This window comes from Hermetia illucens, chromosome 4 (assembly GCF_905115235.1).
Source record: "Hermetia illucens chromosome 4, iHerIll2.2.curated.20191125, whole genome shotgun sequence".
NCBI lineage: Eukaryota > Metazoa > Arthropoda > Insecta > Diptera > Stratiomyidae > Hermetia > Hermetia illucens.
In genome coordinates, this window is record NC_051852.1 from 29,828,147 (window position 1) to 29,846,634 (window position 18,488).

Below are 18,488 nucleotides of genomic sequence, written 5' to 3' on the forward strand. Positions count from 1 at the left end.
TAATTTTAACTCTTATGCCCTGCATTCTTTTCGCAAGATTCAATATGTCGATGAAAGATACGCTGCAGTTCAACTGCTTCGCATCGTGTCATTCTGGGGTGACCCGCTCAGCAAATGGTTCCCCACCATTTCTCAGTGAGTGAGCACTAAGCTATACTCTTTCAGCATTAGAACCGGAATTGTCATATTTAACTGATTCAATAGTACTTCCAAGAAGATCAACTGCTTAGTGGCCACATCTTGAATAATTTACGAACTCTCTGCCTGCAAACAGACGGAAGTGACGCCTTTAAAAATAATGGACCGTCAAACATGGAATATACTCACTGATCACTGCCGCATGGTTTGGGCGACATCGAAAATCGTATAATAAAGAACGCGGATGGCAACCAATAGCCTATGTCGATAATGACGGAGATTTCATCCCGTGAATTAGATTTTTATTCAGACCGAAAATACGCTCAACCTTCAAAACTTTCATATATCGGGAATGAAAGTGACTTATACTGACCTAAGCTTGCAATATTCCTTGAAATTGATAAGTTTCTTCATGATAAAAAAAAGCCAACTTTACCCTGTATAAAAACGTTTATTTCCTTAAAGCCAAAACTGTGATAAATGCACTGCACAATGATAGATAGATTTATAATCTAATAAAAAATAATGATCGTCAAAAATAAATCAAACCTCGTATATCATCCTCTCACAAAAATATTTCATCAAATAGTCTTCCCACTTTTCATCTTACTTTAACGATACAACTTTCTCCTTAATTAAATTCTCCAATTTCCGAGCATCTACAGCAAATTTCCGGATACCTTCCGACAACTTATCCGTAGCCATTTGGTCTTCATTCAGCAACCAACGGAATTTGGCCTCATTCAAACTGATCTTTTCGAGTTTTGCTGCCTTTGCCGCTTCGGCATCAAGCGCCTTCGCCACAGGTTCAGTACTCTTCTCTAGTTCATCTAACAACTTCGGGCTGATTGTCAGTAAATCACATCCAGCCAAGGCTTTCACTTCTCCAATATTTCGGAAAGAAGCTCCCATCACGACTGTTTTATAGTCGAATTTCTTATAGTAATTGTAAATCTTTGTGACGGAAATAACACCAGGATCTTTTGTCGGTTCGTACGATTTGGTGTCTGTGTTTGCAACGTACCAGTCGAGAATGCGGCCGACAAATGGTGAGATCAGGGTGACTTCAGCTTCTGCACAAGCCACTGCCTGGCAGAATGAGAAGAGCAGTGTCAGATTGCAGTGTACGCCATGTTCTTTTTCGAGAATTTTAGCCGCTTGAATACCTTCCCAAGTTGATGCCAACTTGATGAGGATGCGATTCTTGTTGATGCCCATTTCCTCGTAAAGGTTGATGAGTTTTAGAGCTTTCTTTACGCTGGCATCACGATCAAATGACAAACGAGCATCAACTTCGGTTGAAACTCGACCGGGAATGATTTTGAGAATTTCACAGCCAAACAAGACGCATAGCATGTCCATTGCTTCCTCGATCTTTTCTTGTTCGGTTCTGTAGAAATACCAAAAGATTAAAACAAGTCGGATTAAAAATCCATTTCATACTCACTCTCCAAGCTTGGCTCCGTGCTTGACTGCTTTCTCGATTAAATGTTTGTACTGTTCCATTTGAGATGCAGCGAGAATTAGAGATGGGTTAGTGGTTGCATCGGTAGGTTTGTAAACTTTCATGGCTAGAAGAAAAATAGAAATTACCAAAATGTTGAACATCAGAAGTGATTGCAATGAATATTATATTTGTGGTGCTCTATTTTACGCAATCTAAGACTAATAGATTGCATACATCGATTCAATCAGTGACTAGTTTGCCAGAATTTTGTCATTCTGACTGATGCCAAACTGACCGTGTACGGTAGGACCATGAAATTCCTCTTCGAATTGTACCTATGTTCACTGTTAAATGTTCATTTTATTATCAATCGTTTCTTAGCGGAACTTGACCATTCTAGGAAACTAAGCGAAGATGTTCAACTTTTCTCCCTGTCCTATGCATTCTTAACCATAACTTTTAGGTCACTCAATTTCGATTTGCTCATAGACTTCTTGCAATAAAATCTTGAGTTAGATTTGATTTGCGTACTGACTTTTATTGAATTTCTTTTGATCTGCTTCTCTTCGTATCGTAATTCGTCGTTACCAAAGTTTGCAAGAGTAAAGCACAATCATCATCATCAAAGGCGCAACAACCGGTTTCCGGTCTAGGCTTGCCTTAATAAGGAAATCCAGACATCCTGATTTTGCGCCGAGATCTACCAATTCGATATCCCTAAAAGCTGTCTGGCTTCCTGGCCTGCGCCACCGTTACATCTCAGGCAGGGTCTGCCTCGTCATCTTTTCCTACCATACATATTCCCTTTATAAACTTTTCAGGCTAGATCATCCTTATCCGCAACCTGACGGTCATGATATCACTCATAGATTTCGTCGTTATGTAGGCTCGTCCATCCTTATGTAGGGGGCCGAAAATTCTTCGAAGGATTCCTCTCTCGAACGCGGCCAAGAGTTCGCAATTTTTCTTACTAAGAACCCATGTCTCCGAGTAATATAAATTTTTTTCAGTTTAGCACAAAACTTTATCGCCCAACGTTCTCGATCGTCGATTCCATTTTGTTTTTGGTGACACTGTCGGCGCGCAGAGGTTTACAAAAACTGACTTCCTGCTGCTTTCGCAGCTTCAAGAGAACTGAGATCGATTTCACCACAGTACATCAAATAAGTTTGAAATCAAATTAACACTAAATTAACCGGACTTGCGAATGGATTGGGGAAGCTTATCCGTACACATGATAGGTACCAAACGATATGTAAATAGTGCTAGATATTGAGGGCCTATGATCTACATAGATAAGCTTTTCCTATACATCCGCAAGTCCAGTACATTTAGTGTCAGTACTCCCTATTAGATATACTGTGGATTTCAGGCGTCAAGACGTAAGTAAGTTAGTCCGTGCAAAACAAATACGTGTCTGCAGGCTAAATGTTGGTACCATAACTGGAAAGACTGAGGAACCCACAAGAGCCCTTCGGAAAAGGCGCATTGATATCTGCGCTCTGCAAGAAACCTGAAGGTGTGGTGCCAAAAACTGCAACATTGAACGCGAACACGGTAAAAATGGCAATTTCGTCCGTCCTGTCGCGGTAATGGAGACGAAGATGTTTGCGTTGGACTAGTATCGTGACACGTTTTGGTCACATCCGAAATGAGAATATCGGCGATCGTTATGGGGTTTCACCGACCGTGGAAAAATTGCGAGAGAGGCGTCTTCGATGGTATGGTCACGCAATTTAAAAGCCTCGAAATTGCATCTAGATCAGGCATTTGATAGAGTCAAATGGCGAAACCGATCACGACGAGCCGACCCCGCGAATACATAAAGACTAGCAAGATCATTGTCTTGTACAGCTACACCTTTGCCCTATAGTGAGACGTTTCGAGCGGAACAGTTTTTATAAGCTGAAATAGGCTCTGGTGGCAGCCAACAACTGTATGCGGATTTGACCGCCATAGCTGCTATCGGCTGTGATTTTCCACCCTAGATAGGTACAATTTTCAATGATCTCAAAGTTGTAGTCTCCCATTTCTATTGTTCTCGTTTAACCAGTGCGATTCGATGTTGTCCGTCCTTTGGTTTTTCGCGCTGACGTTGTTTCCATGTACTTTTTCTTGCCCTCATTAATATGCAGCCCAAAATTTTACGTCGTCGGCTCGATCTGGATAAAGGTAGACTATACAACCCGAGTTGGGGTTGTTATTCCCATAATGCCAATATCGTCAGCGTAGGCCAATAGTTGAGTGGACTTGAAGAGGATGGTGCCTCTTGCGTTAACATCTGCATTACGGATCACTTTTCCCAGGGCCAAGTTAAAGAGGACGCAAAATACAATATTCCTTGTCTTAGACCATTGTTGATGTTGAATGGTCTCGAGGCTGATCCTGCTACTTTTATCTAACCTCGCACATTGGTCAGGGTCAGCCTGATCAGTCTTATCAATTTCGTCGGGATATCGAATTCTCTCATGGCCGTAAAGCGTTTTTGGTATGGGCTGGTGATGTTCTGGGCGTATGGCACACTAGCACGATAGTGAAGAGTATCTTAGAGATGGTATTCAGCAACGTGATACCTCTATAATTACTGCATTGCGTGATACCTCCCTTTTTATGTATGGGCCTCGTTGCCAGACGCCAGGCATTGAATCGCTGTCCCCTTGAGCATAAGATGATGAACCGCTTGGTGTAGTAAGTCGCCTCAATATTTAGCCAGTTCGGCTGTAATCCCACCGGCTTCTTTCGACTTATGATTTTTCTATGCTTGGTGGTGGCTGCATTTGTCCGTCGTCTTCAGTTGGCGGGACCTCCAACTCGCTGATGTTCTGGTTGTTGAGCAGTTCATCAAAGTACTCAACCCATCGCTCCAATATGTTCATTCTGTCGGAAATCAGATTTCCCTCTTTGTCTCGCCAAGATGAGCAACGAGGCTTCATCCTGGTGACTTGTTGGTAAAACTTCCGCGCCTGGTGGGGTTGTCCCCTGTACTTCTCGACTTGTTGGTTCTTCCAGGCTTCCTTTTTCGGTCTGTGAAGCCACTTCTCCATTCGACGGAGTGCGTGATAGGCCTCTGCCTCTCTCTTCCTTGAGGGTGCAGCATTCCTCGATATGCAGCATTTTTGTGTTCCATTGCTAGCTTACATTCTCGAAACAGCCGCTCCGACTTTTCTTGGGGCTAGGGCCAAGTATGTTTGTGGCCGTATCAATGATATCCCCTTCAGGTGGTTGTGAAGATCATTTGTCGATTCTTCATCTCCACATCTATTAGGTAAAGGTAAAAATTCAACGAAGGCGGCTAAAAAAATTTGTGAAGTTTATGGGTCCGATACTGTAACGATTCGCACAGCACAGCGTTGGTTCGATCGATTTCGTTCTAGTGTAGTGGATTTCAAACATACACCCCGTATTGGTAGGCCAATCGTCGTAGAAACCGATAAAATCGTCGAAATCATCCAAGTAGACCGGCATCTGAGCATTCGCTCGATTGGGCAGGAACTGGGTATAGACCATAAAACCGTTTGGAACCATTTGCAGAATATTGGATTCCAAAAAAAGCTGGATGTTTGGATGGCACGTGAGTTGACGGAAAAAAATTTCTTGGACCGAATCAACGCCTGCGATGCACTGCTGAAACGGAACGAATTCAGCGGATGGTGACTGGTGATGAAAAGTGGATCACGTACGACAACCTCAAGCGAAAAAGAGCGTGGCGAGCCGGCCCAAACTATCGCCTAGCCCGGATTGACGGTTTTGCTGTGTGTTTGGTGGGATTGGAAGGGAATCATCCACTATGAGCTGCTCAACTACGGCAGACCCTCAATTTGGTACTCTACTGTGATCAACTCGACCGTTTGAAGCAGACGATTGACCAGAAGCGGCCAGGATTGGTCAATGGGAATGGCGTTCTCTTTGAAGACCTGCCAGAAGTTACGGGAGCTCGGATGGGATGTCGTATCGCACCCACCGTATAGTCCGGACCTGGCACCAAGTGATTACCATCTCTTCCGGTCCATGCGAAACGCTCTTAGTGCTACTAAGTTCGTCTCAAAAGAGGCTTGCGAAAACTGGCTGTCTGAGTTTTTTGCAAATAAGGACGGGGGGGGTTATAAGGAGGGATAATGAAATTGCCTTCTAAATGGAGAAAAGTTTGCGAACAAAACGGCGCAAATTTCGATCACAAATACAACATTTCTTTTTCCCCAACCCAATATTTCCTGAGTCGTATTGAGCGCTTTACAGGCAGAGGTTACCCATGCTCCGTGGAGCTAAACATTTACGAAATTCCGAGATCTGAATTTGCTCATACTCCGGTAAAACATGTTTGTAGTCTGCTCTCTGTGACGATCTTCTTGATCCTTCTCATTTGGGGATGTTTTTAACGATTCGACCATTGACCAGCCAGTATTGCATTTTCCGAAGGGCTTTTGACATCAGGAACATGTTCCCGAGGATTTTCTTTGGACCTTTCACATTCGTCACTTTCCATGTGGACCTTTAAGTACCGTCAAAAGTCCTAAATTATTTAACTGAAATGATAAACAAAGTTTTCAACCTGCTTGAAAAGACAAAAGGTGATGTAGTCTTTGGGCATATGGTGCAGTTGAAAGTAGCGATCGAAGCAATATAGTGTTGAGCAAGACAACGTAAGGTCAACTGCTGATAAGGACGCTGAACGGGCATGTGGAAGAGGTGGTATTCCATGCGGATCACGCCATGTATGCTACCAGGGATCACCCTTTCGGACCCTGAATACAGACTTTAATGAGATAGAAGACGCGCATAATTTCTATCCCTAAACTCGTATTTTCTTGGAAATTACTAACAAAACAAATGGATCCAGATTCCGGGTCTTCAGCTGCATTGAGCAGAAGCTTGAATCTTCGAGGGTAACGAGGATTATTCCGTATATTTCATAGCATGCTCTTTTTAAATAATCACTTTTCTGAAATGCAAGTAAATGTTGACACATATTTCAACTCAGTCCAGGAATAATTCTTCCAAACAATCAAAATATTGACTTCTCCTTATCACCAATCAAATAAGAGAATAAATCAGCCTCAGCACCTCTGCCGACCATAACGAAACTAATATTCCGCAACACGATACCCCCGCAAACATGAAAACCCAATAAACTAAATTTGCTGACTCGACCCCCGAGCGGGGAGACCTTCAGAATCACGAAGCTGAGGTGCTCGAATTGCATAATTAGTCGCGCCACTTACATTGAGTTTCGGCGTGATTGTACCGAACTGCTCCATACTTTAATTACATGTGCTATCAGCCTGACCGGCGTCTTATCAACTCCATCTCCCTAATGAAAGTTTCCTCCGCAAATGATGGCTTTTCCCTCCATCAATTTGTGGCTCTGCAAAGTATTTGTTCTCGTTTTTTTCCTTCTACGCTTAACTTTCACTCTATGCACATGTAGCCCAAGGTAGACAATTAGAGTACCAAAGACGGTGCATTACACGCATTCTATTGAGCTTCAAATGGAACAAGAAAAACACGAAAAACTTGAAAAGGTTACCTTCAAAGTCGCCGGTGTCAGCCACGATCGTTGTAAGTGCCTTCAGTTGGTCCAGGCTGGATCCTAGTTTCGCCTTTTTTGCTTTTTGATCAGCCATTGTATCTGTGCAAGATCTTCCGTGCAATGGGAAAGATACTAAATGGAAATTTACACCAGAATTTGGAAGAAACACGACTTTGAAACCACCTTGCCGATCAACGATTCTCCGCAAAGTGAAGTGCTCCCCAGCCGTGTAGAGTACAATCACCTAAGTGGGGAGCACGCTGTCGGCTGAAATGACAGTGGAGATTTTTGGGAGGATTCACAATTGCTTTGTTTTGAGAAAAATACTTATTGGTGCAGTCGGTCCATTAGGTTATGTTTGAAGTTCTGTCACTTCGCGAGCTGATGTTCAGTCGGTAGATCTGGTTCATTTGGTTATTTCGAGTCGAATATTTTTCAAAGAAAATGTTCACTAAACTCGGTCTATTGGTTTTAAAGCGACGGTTCCCTGTGGCCTGCGCTTCTCAACTCCGGACGTATCTATCCGAAAGTTATAAATGTACACAAACATGGGAGAATCGCCTGCAGCCGGACTACATGCAGAAGATCAACTTGGATTCACTTTACTTGGATATCGAGCAAAGCTTCAACCAGAACGGAAAACCCAGTGTCATAGACGTCGATATTTTTGTCAATAAATTAACAAACAATGTCAACGCTGATGAGGTTTCAGATCTGCTGCACAAGCTTCGCTTAACCGAGGAGACATCGAATACCTTACCCTCGACTGGGCATGCGGTGATTCGTGCATTTTTAGAAAGTGATCATGTGGAGGATCTACTGCATATGCTTGATGATCGATTGAATTATGGAATATTTTTGGATCATTACCTTGCGAATTATCTTCTAGACGAGTTGACAAAACGGAAAGATTTTACCGCAGCTGCGAGGGTAGCTACGATGTTGATGCTGCAAGAGGATTTTGGTAACGAAATCTCTCTCCCGATGGCACTTTATGCTTGCTGGAATTATCTTGGGGATCCGAAACCTTTCTATCCCGTTGAGGAGAAACAAGAAGAGACGAAGAAATCAAAGGATGAGGTATACAATTGATTTAATTTCAATTCTTAGAAGTAAAGATGTATCTTCATCATCATCATCAACGGCGCAACAACCGGTATCCGGTCTAGGCCTGCCTTAATAAGGAACTCCAGACATCCCGGTTTTGCGCCGAGGTCCACCAATTCGATATCCCTAAAAGCTGTCTGGCGTCCTGGCCCACGCCATCGCTCCATCTTAGGCAGGGTCTGCCTCGTCTTCTTTTCCTACCATAGATATTGCCCTTATAGACTTTCCGGGTGGGATCATCTTCATCCATACGGATTAAGTGACCCGCCCACCGTAACCTATTGAGCCGGATTTTATCCACAACCGTACGGTCATGGTATCGCTCATAGATTTCGTCATTGTGTAGGCTACGGAATCGTCCATCCTCATGTAGGGGGCCAAAAATTCTTCGGAGGATTCTTCTCTCGAACGCGGCCAAGAGTTCGCAATTTTTCTTGCTAAGAACCCAAGTTTCCGAGGAATACATGAGGACTGGCAAGATCATAGTCTTGTACAGTAAGAGCTTTGACCCTATGGTGAGACGTTTCGAGCGGAACAGTCTTTGTAAGCTGAAGTAGGCTCTGTTGGCTGACAACAACCGTGCGCGGATTTCCTCATCGTAGTTGTTATCGGTTGTGATTTTCGACCCTAGATAGGAGAAATTGTCAACGGTCTCAAAGTTGTATTCCCCTATCCTTATTCTTGTTCGTGCTTGTGTTTGACCAGTGCGGTTTGATGTTGTTGGTTGATTCGTCTTCGGTGCTGACGTTGCCACCATGTATTTTGTCTTGCCTTCATTGATGTGCAGCCCAAGATCTCGCGCCGCCTGCTCGATCTGGATGAAGGCAGTTTGAACGTCTCGGGTGGTTCTTCCCATGATGTCGATATCGTCAGCATAGGCCAGTAGTTGGGTGGACTTGAAGAGGATCGTACCTCTTGCATTCACCTCAGCATCACGGATCACCTTCTCGAGGGCCAGGTTAAAGAGGACGCATGATAGCGCATCCCCTTGTCGTAGACCGTTGTTGATGTCGAATGGTCTTGAGAGTGATCCTGCTGCTTTTATCTGGCCTCGCACATTGGTCAGGGTCAGCCTAGTCAGTCTTATTAATTTCGTCGGGATACCGAATTCTCTCATGGCCGTGTACAGTTTTACCCTGGCTATGCTATCATAGGCGGCTTTAAAGTCGATGAACAGATGGTGCAACTGTTGTCCATATTCCAACAGTTTTTCCATCGCCTGCCGCAGAGAGAAAATCTGATCTGTTGCTGATTTGCCTGGAGTGAAGCCTCTTTGGTATGGGCCAATGATGTTCTGGGCGTATGGGGCTATCCGGCCTAGCAAGATAGTGGAGAATATCTTATAGATGGTACTCAGCAACGTGATACCTCTATAATTGCTGCACTGTGTGATATCTCCCTTTTTATGTATGAGACAGATTATGCCTCGCTGCCAATCGTCAGGCATTGATTCGCTGTCCCATACCTTGAGCACAAGTTGATGAACCACTTGGTGTAACTGGTCGCCTCCATATTTAACCAATTCGGCTGTAATTCCATCGGCTCCTGGCGACTTATGATTTTTTAGCCGATGAATTGCACGGACTGTTTCTCCTAAACTTGGTGGTGGCAGTATTTGTCCGTCGTCTTCAGTTGGCGGGACCTCCAACTCGCCGATGTTCTGGTTGTTCAGTAGCTCATCAAAGTACTCAACCCATCGCTCTAATATGCCCATTCTGTCGGAAATCAGATTTCTCTCTTTGTCTCGGCAGGATGAGCATCGAGGTGTATAAGGCTTCATCCTGCTGACTTGTTGGTAAAACTTCCGCGCCTGGTGCGGTTGCTCCCTGTACTTTTCTAGTTCACAGACTTGTTGGTTCTCCCAGGCTTCCTTTTTCCGTCTGTGAAGTCGCTTCTCCGCTCGACGGAGTTCGTGATAAGTCTCTGCGCGTGCCCGCGTTCTTTGAGAATGCAACATTACTCGGTATGCGGCATTCTTCCGTTCCGTTGCTAGCTTACATTCATCGTCAAACCAGCCGTTCCGACTCCTTTTGCGGCTGGGGCCAAGTATATTTGTGGCCGTATCCATGATAACGTTCTTCAGATGGTTGTGAAGATCATTAGTTGATGCTTCATCTCCAGGTCCTCTATTGACTGCGGTTATTGCGGCATCCATTTCCCTCTTATAGGTGTCGCGGAGGGTTGTGTTGTGGATGGCTTCAGTGTTCACTCTCACCTGATTGTCAGAGGGGATTCTAGGTGGTATTGTTATTCGAGCTCGGAGCACCATGCCAACGAGATAGTGATCCGAGTCTATATTGGCCCCCCTATATGTTCTGACATTCATCAAGGCTGAGAGGTGGCGGCGTTCGATCAACACGTGGTCAATTTGGTTGAAAGTGGTCCCGTCTGGAGAGGCCCACGTATGTTTGTGGACCGCTTTCCGCGCAAACCAGGTACTTCCAACAACCATTTCGTGTGACCCTGCTAATTGAATAGTCCGCAGTCCGTTATCATTTGTTTTTTCGTGTAAGCTATGGGAGCCAACGTATCGCCTGAATACGGGCTCCTTCCCTACTTGGCTGTTGAAATCCCCAAGTATGATTTTGATATCATATCTGGGACAGGCTTCGAGGGCTCTTTCTACTGCCTCGTAGAAGGTATCCTTCTCCGACTCTGCAGTCTCCTCTGTAGGGGCGTGAACGTTTATGAGGCTTATATTTCTAAACTTGCCTCGCAAGCGCAGAGTGCATAGCCGTTCGCTTATACTTTCAAAGCCGATAACAGCAGGTTTCATTTTTTGGCTGACTAAGAAACCTACTCCGAGCACATGGTTTACTGGATGGCCGCTATAATATATGGTGTAGTGGCTCTTCTCCAGGAAACCGGTCCCTGTCCATCGCACCTCTTGCAACGCTGTTACATCAGCCCTATATTGGGACAGGGTATCGGCTAGCTGCTTATCAGCTTCATCTCTGTACAGGGAGCGCACGTTCCATGAGAAAATGCGCAAATCGTTGTTCCTTTGTCGTTGCCGGGTCCGTCGTTTTAATATCCGTCCTATCCGAGGCTCCTGTTGTGGCTTCGTAACGGTTGTTTTCCGTGTAGGGTTGTCAGCCCTACCCAACCCCCAACCTGGAGGACCAGTTGGTACAATTTGTCCCGTTTTTAGGCGCGGGAGACTCGCCTTCATCCTTCTCCGTCTGCAGCTTTTCGTTAAGAAAGAGCTCCCAGCGGTCACCACGTGGAGGTGGAGATAGGGTTTGGTAGTAGAGCTGTTGGTGTTGGTTCAGCAGGCATTTCCCAGGTTTTATGCTCCATCGTGGGTACCAATCCACGTTTCGCCCCGGGACCTATACTACCCTTTGACCACCAAAGATGTATCTTGCTCAGAAAAATTAACCATAGTTGAAGGCGACCCCCTGTGGATATTCAACATAGAATCCCTCAAAATCGACTTTTCATGCGCTGTGCTGAAAAAGGAAACCTTTTGTGTATAATCTGGTGATATTCCTACAACTCTTTTACTATCAACCCTTTCCGGAATGTTATCATAGTTTTTGCCATCTATTTATCTTCCTTTCGCTGCGTTAAAGGAGAATACACAATATAAATGTCTATCTCATGTGCCAAGATACCAACCGGGATTATTTCAAAGGTGGCAAATGCTGCATCATTTTAGATCGTCCTCAAGGGAAAAGTCATCGTTAATACTGTTCTTCTGCACTCAATTTATTCGTGTCACGTTTCACAGGAGTGGAGGTGATAATTGATTTCACCTCATGAACCTCTTTAAGATAAGTCAGAATGCCCCCCCCTTCATTTCTGCAATTTTCTTTTCCGTTCGTACACGGGTGGAAAATCTTAAATAGACACGTCCGCTCCAGCTCCAATGCCCAACCGTCGGAGTTCGAGTGGGCGCGTGTGGGATTCGTACACACTAAAAATCATCTCAGCCCCAGCCCTGGGCAACCATCATTTAGGCACTGCTTGCCTTGCACTCACGATACTCTTCTTTTGAGCTTTCCTCCTTCCTTCCTTCAAAAGCTTATTCTGTATTTTTGCAATTGCGAATTAGTTTTCTGCAACCCTGAGTTAGTTCTCTTTCGTCCTCAGCATCTCCGCAACTATACTCTCCGGGCTCACATTCCTTCCCAGCGCTTGCTTCAGGCTCCTTTTCTCCAATCAAACCTTGGGCAACGAAACATCACATGCTCTGGATGTTCCGACAATTTAGTGAATTATCCAGCCAAAAAGCGATGTAGATACTGCCTGTATTTGGTTCCTCCATATTTCCGGAAAAGTCATACCCTAATATTGGTAATGAGGTTGCGTATCCACCGGCCCTTCGAAAGCTCGTCCCATCTGTGTTGCCAAAGATCATGCGACTCTGACCATGTCGCATTCCTGCATTCCGTGTGCCCCTCCATACGTCTTGTATGGGTTAGTACACTCATTTCATTCACCAGGATGTTGATTTATCATGCCCGCGACTACTAATTCTCCCTCATTTGATGTGGTTCTAAAAGCGCTGATAATCCGCAAAGCCAAAGTCGATAATCGAAAACCCGCCAACGCCACACAGGCGATGCGTAAAACAGAATGGCTTGCACCACTACGGCTAAAAGCAATCATCTTAATGTTTCGGCACCATTCTTGCAAGTATCGTGGTAGCACTAGTTGCCTTTTGAGATCAAAATTCTAGGTGCTCTCTGAAGCTCAGCTTGGAGTCAATTATCTCCTCCAGTTATTTGATAACCTGCTTAGGGACGATCATATAACCTTTGACGTCCATCTTCACGGTATTTTTTCCAAGGTTCGTAATTAAGACCGTTTTCTCATTCGACAGGGTCAATCAAGCCTTTTCCAGTCAGGTCTTAATAGATCTCGCCGTCTCCGTTGCATAAATCTCCACATCTTCTGGGTGCTTTACTGCAGCAACTACAACCAGGTCATCGGCAAACTCTACAAACCTAGTATCCTCGGGACGGAAAACATAGCCACTTCATTATAAATGACATTCCACAGCGAGTGACGCAGTACCGAGCCTTGCGATACCCCTACTGTGACAAGTAGTCTTTGGAACCCTCATCTCCCGGCACCAGAGCGTTCTAAAAAGTAATTCTCGACAAGACTCGCTAAATATCCAGGAACACCTATGTCAGTCACTGTCCCAGTTGGCTTAATGGAATGCATTTTTGACATCCAGTGCCCACACGACACACCAACCAGAATTCAGTGCATCTTCTGCCAGGATCAAAACCATGCTTATTGCTTCCAACGTAGAGTGGGCGCGTCAAAACCCGTACTGGCGCTGCGACAGACCATTGCCGCTTTCAATGATGGGTAGATAAATAGATATATAGATGATTCTTTCTATCATCCTCCTCCTCATTGTATCCAACAGGCAGATTGGACGATATGATGCTGCATCTGGCTTATTGGGTTTGGGAAGCAACACCAATTTTTGCTTTTATCGGTGGGAATTGTATATTCCTTCTTTTAAGCACGTTTCGAAGGTGTTGGCAAAAACTCAGTCTTAGTCTTCACTGCTAGCTTCAAAGCTCTTAAGGATGCCATCCAAACCTGGGACCTTATTGTCACCGATCCTTCCATATATTTCCCGTAGCTCCTCCTCGGTAACTGGAGGTATCACGCACTCATAGACATGGACCACCGTTTGTCCTTCGCTGTTTTACTGGTGAGGAAACAGTGGGGTGATCTTCGCAGTTTCTTCATTACCACCCTTTAATCCCCACCCCAATGGTTTATATTGGCATCTTCGCAAAACTGAAGCAGCTCCTTTTACTTTTGCGAATCGCCTTCTTTAAGCGGTCTCGCAGTTGTCTATACGTCTTTTTTCGATGGTCGCTACCGGGTTTTTCCCGAGCTTCTGGTAAAGTCTAGTTGAATGAAAACATGCGGCTCGTAAACTTGCTTTTTCATTGTTCCACCAATAGTTGGACTGCCCACTGGGGAACTGTCGCCTGTTGGGCATAGTGGAATCGCATGTTTTCGTCACTAATTCGATGATCTAGGTGGTTTTTTCTATGAAAGCTTTTCCCTCGAAGGCTTTCGCCATCAATACGGCATCCTGTCGGAGCTCTTTTTCGAGATCAATTCACCCTTGATCTAAATGCAGATTGTCTGGTGTTCACTGTGAGTACAGTCTTTACTAACCTGGCAAGCAAATCTGACTGTGAGTAAAGTCTTCACTAACTCGCCAAGTAACTCTTCTGACCACACGGGAGCGACGCTCACGTATGTCATGTCCACTATAGACTCCAGGACCCTTTCCCTGAAAGTGTATGAGGTCCCAACATTCGCAATACCACGTCTAGCTCGGCGCAGGATACGTGCTATTCGTTGTCCGATTGCCCCATTCAAGAGCCCACACATTAAAATCCCCTGCTACGATTATCGGCCAACGTCCTCTTACATCCAAAACCAAAGCGCTCAGCATTTGTTTGTACTCGTCAAGTGTAGCGTTGGGTGGAGCATAGCGACGGTGTTTGTTAACTCCTTTCACCTTCACCCTAATGAAGCATTCCAGGAAGACTTGCTCTCCGCATGCCCATAGCACTGCTTGGGCCGTTTGATCCTTGACCCAAATGCCACCATGGTGATTTCAATATGGCTCAAATTATGCCCGCGTCTATATATTTCTCGCGTATGTTTTGCGAGAGCAGATCCTGTGCCTTCTGTCAATGGTTAAGGTTGATTTGTATCAACATCATCTGCTACTTGCATGCCGGACTCTCCTATATTTCGAGTATCTGCTACCTGTCGATGGTTCACACCCTCCTTCTCTTTGCACAGTGGCAATTTGGGTCTAATCTACAGTCCTTGCTGATGTGACCCTCCGCTTCACATCTTTTGCATTGTTTCGACCTATCGCCGGCACTGGAACATGCCTTCGCGATGTGACTGAAGCCAAAGCATCTAAAGCACCGTTTCAGCGACACCTGCTCCCTAAGACGCCCTAGCCTATTCTTACCTTTCTTGCAGCCAACAGTTTGAATATTACTTTCACTGGTAGACTGATGATCGCGGTTTGTACTCCAGCCCCCAAACCAAACTGACCACCCCATTCGTCGTCTCAGAACGTCTGAAGGTCCGACGATAACTGGTCAGCCCCAGCATTTTCTTATAAAAAAAACAGACATGCCGGGAGCTCTGGCAAAGGCTACCCGAAATGCGGCACTACATCGCCTCACAATTTACAACCCTTTGAGCCGGCACAACTACCTGGTCGATACGGGGGCTGAAGTCTTAATTCTTCCCGTATCCCGCCATCATAATTTATCACCGCAACCGTTGAAACTCGTTGATCTTTATATTTGGCTACAGGCACATAGACATGAGTCTAGGACTTCGACGAGTGTTTTCTTGATGCTTCATTATCACGGACATCAGCATTCCCATCTTAGGCGCAGATTTTGTGCCACTATGGATTGCTAGTGAATCTCTCATGGACCCTACAACTGAGCAGGAAAAATCTCATCGTGCACATACAGCACTCTTTCCATCCATTTAAAGACGTTGTCGACCCACGTATTTGCGCACTTCTTCTTCCCCAACATCACTATCGAGCGTAGAGTCTTTGAGCCATTTAAGGATGATGTTCACAAAATCAACACTAGTGGCTACCCCATCATTTCTAATGTGCTTTCATTACCACCGCAGAAGCTCGCATTGTCGGGGAAAAAGTTCGAAGAACTCCTTAAGCCTGATAGTTGCAGATCTTCAAACATTTGTAATTCTTCGTCACTTCACATGGTCCTCAAACCCAATGGCGAGTGAATACCTTGTGGCAACTACAGACGTCTAAATGCCCAGACGATTCCAGACCAATACCCCATTCGCTTCATTCATTCTCGATTTTGCGCACTCTGTTACAAACTGTCGCATTTTCGCACCCGAAGACATTCCGAAAATGGCAACATGCTCAGCATTCGCACTCTTTGAGTTCACTAGAATAATTTTTGGACTGTTAAATACAGCGTAAACCTTTTAGAAGTTCATTCACTTTGTGCTGCGAAACTTGCACCTCTGTCTCGTTTATTTGAATGAAGTTCTGGTCGCGTTTTCTTGTGAGTCCAAGCATATACAGCACGAGTGCATTTTTCAACGTCTCTTTGAGGTCGACCTAGTAGCTAACATTGAAAAATGCGAATTTTTACAATTGCAAGTGAGATTTTCGGCCATCTGATTACCCCTGAAGGCATCCAACCGGATGATAAAGTATTTTTTTCCCGTCGTTTCGTGCCCAATTCTGCCCATCATCAGCGGATTCTTAACACCTGGGCAGAAGACCAAAGACTTCCGCCTTTCCAGGCGTTTAAGACCAGCAAGCAATAGCTGGTGGATGCTACACTTTTGGGATTCCCACATAAAATGCACCCCTAGGCGTATTCGCCGATGCCCACAACGTAACTACAGCACTTACAATCGTGAGTTATTAGACGCGTCTCTCACAATTAAATACTGCCGGTAAGCCACTCACTTTTGCTTTGAAACAAAAGGACGGCAAAGCCACTCTTTGTACTTTGCGGGGAACGCCTGATACTCCCCAGCGACCCTATACTCGACATTAGGGACCTAAAACTACCGGTTTGCTGAGTCTGCTCAAGGACGCAATGCTGAAGCTACCATCACCTGACAACCACACGGAAAACGTGGCTAATGTGCCCAGGAGTCTCGACTCCTGCGCGCATGTCTTATTAGGACCAACGCCCCCTTTGAAGTCCTCGAGCGAGGCCTTCACCATTACAGCCTCAACTTCGGGAGCACAATCAAGAGAGTCCGGCTAAAGCCCTTTTTACAGGAAGAAAGCGCAGTCAGGAAGAGAGGTGCGCGACTTGTTCATTTGGACTTGCGGCAGCTGAGTTGAGGAAGCCGTGTGTCTAGCTTCTGGCTGAAACCCCCTTTATTTTTTTATTTTACAAGAACGGAAACGAATTCTATAAGAACGAAAAAGGAAACGGATTATTATTATAAAGGGGAGAGTCCGCTTTTCATTTTAGAGAAAGGGTAAACATTTTGTAGTGAAATTCAAAAGTTTTCAGAAAATTTGTAAAAGTAGCCTCAATTTCTTTCACCTGAATGCAGTCATCAAAATAAACATTTGCTAAACTATCGTTTGTACATGTTATTATATACTTTTTTCAGGTAAAAGTTCGTGTTAAGTTCCTCCGCAACGAATATTTCGATGATCATTTCGATTTACGTGACAATTTCCATCTAGTTGGGAAAACGCTGCTCATGATCGGTTCCCAAATTCAACCAGGAAATATAGGCAAAAATGCACAATTATTAGGGGCAGTTCTATATCAAAAATATGATAAAGTGCTTACATTGCTTCCGGAAGTCAAATCAGTTCTCCACAAGGATGTTGTTCAAATTGCTTCAAAACAAATTGAACAAATCCCGGAAGACAAACTCGGCGAAAACGGTCAACAAGTAAAAACACAACTACAGACTCTTTCTGCAGACTCTAGTCTAAACTCATCCAATTTTGGTGAAGATGTTGAGAATCTAATAAAAACTGCAGTAGCTAAATGCGAAAAAGATGAAATTGCTAAACAAGAGAGCGTTTATAAAAGTTGGATGGAATTACGAGAAAATAAATTAAAGGAAGAAATAGAACGATTGGACCGAGCGAAACGATTGCAAGAAATCGAGAAGATGACAGAAAGCATGAAGTTGGAGGAGCAGAAATTATGGTTCTTCGAAAATGAAGATAAAATTGATCTACAAATCGACAGTAAGAAAGTGTTCTATCCTAAACGGTGGTTTGGCAAAAAGAAGAAGCCACGAGTTATTGATGAAGGCTATGTGCCACCTGAGGTTAGGCAGAAACAGTGAAAAGTTTGTTTTATTAATTTGAACGAATAGGAAATAAAATAGGTTGTAAATAAAAGAAAATTCGCATGTTCTGATTTAGTTGAAAAGTTGAAATCAAAAGACAGGTAAGTAGTATGCTTGATTTTCTGAAGGGGTGAATGGCAACCATATATATAGTAATGCGGCAGATACCCTTCTTGAAACTCATTCTTAGCTGTTGATATAGGAAGTACTTTCGAGATTTACGACCGTGAATTTTCTAAACCTACCCTTCATTTTTCTCCTGGCGGACTGTGAAATGTCTGCGCTAGAAATATTCGGATAACGAATGAGTTGAGTTTAGCGTCTTGCTTTGCTCATATTGACTATCACGGCTACGTCGGTGTCGAGGTATCGATCACTTTAGAATGAAATGAAGCTGTTTGTCGATATAGGTGGAATTAT

General features: G+C 44.4%; 2 protein-coding genes across 2 annotated transcripts; one reads left to right on the forward strand and one right to left on the reverse strand.

Moving 5' to 3' along the window:
- Nucleotides 1-569: 569 nt before the first annotated feature.
- Nucleotides 570-7,349, reverse strand: LOC119654266 (probable transaldolase). Its single transcript, XM_038059533.1, has 3 exons — nt 7,110-7,349; nt 1,586-1,709; nt 570-1,528 (listed from the first exon to the last, which is right to left on the reverse strand). Exons 1-3 carry the CDS (start codon nt 7,204-7,206, stop codon nt 745-747), a joined length of 1,005 nt encoding a protein of 334 aa, XP_037915461.1. The 5' UTR covers nt 7,207-7,349; the 3' UTR covers nt 570-744.
- A 112-nt stretch (nt 7,350-7,461) lies between these two features.
- On the forward strand, nt 7,462-18,088 carry LOC119654265. Its single transcript, XM_038059532.1, has 2 exons — nt 7,462-8,192; nt 17,370-18,088. Exons 1-2 carry the CDS (start codon nt 7,557-7,559, stop codon nt 18,063-18,065), a joined length of 1,332 nt encoding a protein of 443 aa, XP_037915460.1. The 5' UTR covers nt 7,462-7,556; the 3' UTR covers nt 18,066-18,088.
- The last annotated feature ends 400 nt before the right edge of the window (nt 18,089-18,488 follow it).